Genomic DNA, 3,330 nt, shown 5'->3' with positions numbered 1-3,330 from the left:
TTTTACTTTCTTGAAACCGATTATTTTTGTCGTTTTTGAACACCATATAGTTCAGACACACAACACAAGGCAATCTTCATTTTAAATTTATTCAATTTTATTTAAAATGAAGATTGCCTTGTGTTGTGTATCTGAACTATATGGTGTTCAAAAACGACAAAAATTAACTAGGATATTAACTGTAATAATTGTCATTATCAGAGTTTCTATTTCTTCTGCGTAATAATAGAATTTATACGTAACTTTTAGGTATAAATAATTTATGGTACTAAAAATTATTATTTAATTTTGATAGTTAAAAAGGTAAAGAGGTGAAGAAATATAGCGGGTGTAATATCTCGAGTAGAAGTATAGGTATTTCAAAAACACAGCTTTTAATGAAAAATAAAGTTAAATTAAGCAAACACTTTGTCATTCTGCTCATTAGTGTCCGAGAAGAAACACTCAGCAAACGCGATCAGCACTGGTTCGTAGTCAGTTAGTTATTTGCGGGTTCGCGCATCATTAACGAGGTAGTCACATTGAATTTTCCGAGTTTCTTCACATTTCTAATACTAAACGGGGCTAATTTCCTATGAGAAGTCCTCCGGGGAGGAACAATCTTCTTGGTAAATCGTTTATGTGTTGCGTTGTCTTATCCTATCAAGCCAAACAAATCACTTTTGTAGATCACTAAAGTGATTTATTTAATTAAAAATAATAATAACGTTTGTTTATTAAGGGATTTTAAATTAGTAACCGCATAAATGTTTTAAATCTTTGAAAAATTTCTTATTTTAAGTTATTAGTTTATGTTTTATGCTAATTTCTGAATTTCAGAGATAATTTTATATAATTTTATATAATTTCACTCTTTATAAAGAGTGAAATTAATTGAAAATACAGAAAATATTATTTTTAAAAAGAACTTTGTAAATATTATTAAAATTTTTCAGAATTGTTAAAAACAACAAAGTTTTTAGAATTGTTTATTCCAGTTCTAATATTTTCGATTTGTAAAATTTTAAATAAATAAATGTAAACAATTCATTTTATATAATGGTTAATTTTGTTCTAAATTTCATAATTATACATTAATAATAATTGGAAAATCAACTGATAAAACAGTGATAGTATGAATTTCTTAAGGTAACGATAATTCTATCTTTAATTTTTAATTTGTAAATACGATAAATAATTTATAAAATGTATAAACGAAATTTATTTTAAATATTAATCTTTATCTAGTATTAATATATAAATAATTACTTTAATAAATAATACGTAAGAATTAACTTAAAATATATTATTTAGATTATTAATCGTTTTGTTGTACAGCGCTTTCTTTATGAAAATTTGTTTCGCTGGATCAGATATAGGTAATCATTTCAATGATTTTAACGCTATATAATTAAATTCTATAATTCATATTTACGTAAATTTATTTTAGTTATTGGATTTTGTATCAATAGTTTAAAAAAATATTAAAGAAACAACGTCATCTTCATTTCCGTCATGTCCAATCACCGGAAACATAAACTCTTCCTTCGCAGAGACAACATTTTATTAGAAGCTACGCCTCTGCAGAATTATATATAAAAGTTAAATTACACACACACACACACACATATATACATTTTAATTTTCTGGTTTATAATCAGTGAAATTTTTAACTGTTTTATATAATTTTGCACAGGCATAACCTCTAATAAAACGTTGTCTCTGCGAAGGAAAACTGTTTTGTTCCTGGTGATTAGACATGGTGGAAATGAATAGGTCTTAGTTTCTTCTATATTTTTTATATTATAAATATACTTTTTATCTTTTTAGTTGTATTAATAATATTTTGCTATTAATTGGGTTGCAATTTGAAACCCAATTAATGTAACCCAATTTGAAACTGTAGACGTATAAATTCCTACTGTCGTGTGTCTGTCCTTCCTTAATTTCAAGAACGGAACTAGATTAAAGCCTAGACCAGATAGGTAAAGATTAAGAGAGGGAGAACCAGATTAACTATATATTAATTTCCGTTCAAAACCGGGAGTCACGATATTTCGATTTAAACGTTTTCCCCTGAAAGTGTTAGATGCCCGACATGACTATTGCTAACGGGAAAAGTATAATATACTGTGACAAGATACTATTTGGGGTGGAGAGCATATATTTTAAATTAAATAAATTAAAAATATAATTAAAAATTGTTAATGTTTTAATAGTTGATATACTACGTAATGATTTTTAATTTTATTTAGGAAATAATTCATCTGTCGAACCAGTTTTAAGAGATATTTTGCTGAACAGAGTGGTACAAATGATGAGATCAGACCACCATCTTGGACTTTTGAAAAATATGGTTATAAATGTCTACTTTCGAGGGCCGTTATTACATAGAGATCCTCCAAAAGAAAATCCACCAGTATCACCAGTGCCCACTGTATTTGTTCCGACTCTACTTCCTCCCATTGATTTATTGCCACAAAACTCACAAAATTAATGTAATATACAGCTTGTTCTCTATTAAAAAATTAATTTTAGTTTTTATTATCATTTAAAAATTTTAACAAAACATAAATTAAATATTAAATATAATACTGTATTAATATTAATTAAATTATAGTGTCGAACGGTGTGTACAAGCTACTGAGGTGTGTTTTTAATTTGTATTGTATTATGGTTTACAGGTTGAAAACTCTGATTATAATTAGAGCGTGTAACCGGTTAAATTAATTATAAATATAATTAAAAATTGCAGCCCGACATTGTGACAATACCACAATAAATAATTATTCGTTATTCATTCTATTAATTTGTCTTCTGAAGTAAAAATTATAAAATTATTCTTTATTTGATCCATTGAAAACAGTAAGGCATCTTTTTAAACTTTAGTCGAAGGCAGAATAACTTGTACTAAGTTATTACATTACAGTGATGAAGTAAAAGCATAGATAAGATAGATTAATGGGCAATTCTACCAATACCTTGAAGTCTTGTACTGTATAATTCGATTTTCCACAAATCCATAATCCACAGAACTCCCGAATTCCGTATTCGTGAATAATAAATTTATTACTTTAATCATAATCAGTTATTTGTTTAACTTTTTATATCTGTGAATAAAAAGCACATAAGTAATATACTTTAAAAATGCTTTAAAAATAGTTTAATCAAATTTCTAATTATAATAAGGTAAAATTAAGTTAAATATGTTATAGAATTGAAATATATACGTTAAATACGTATTTTAGTCTTTAGATTAAATTGTTATTTCCTAAAACAGATGATAAATTTATAAAATCAAATGAATTAACTGGGCTTTAGAAACGTTCAATGAATTATTTATGATAAGGA

General features: G+C 26.0%; 1 protein-coding gene across 1 annotated transcript; it reads left to right on the top strand.

Moving 5' to 3' along the window:
* Positions 1-1,077: 1,077 nt before the first annotated feature.
* On the top strand, positions 1,078-3,111 carry LOC111620796. The gene is made up of 3 exons (XM_023362789.1): positions 1,078-1,128; positions 1,294-1,358; positions 2,235-3,111. The coding sequence occupies exons 1-3, from the start codon at positions 1,115-1,117 to the stop codon at positions 2,474-2,476; spliced, it is 321 nt and encodes a 106-aa protein (XP_023218557.1). The 5' UTR covers positions 1,078-1,114; the 3' UTR covers positions 2,477-3,111.
* The last annotated feature ends 219 nt before the right edge of the window (positions 3,112-3,330 follow it).

Source organism: Centruroides sculpturatus, unplaced genomic scaffold (genome assembly GCF_000671375.1).
Source record: "Centruroides sculpturatus isolate CEXI.00-Female unplaced genomic scaffold, Cexi_2.0 scaffold89, whole genome shotgun sequence".
Taxonomy (NCBI): domain Eukaryota; kingdom Metazoa; phylum Arthropoda; class Arachnida; order Scorpiones; family Buthidae; genus Centruroides; species Centruroides sculpturatus.
This window is presented reverse-complemented; position numbering and strand designations above follow the sequence as displayed.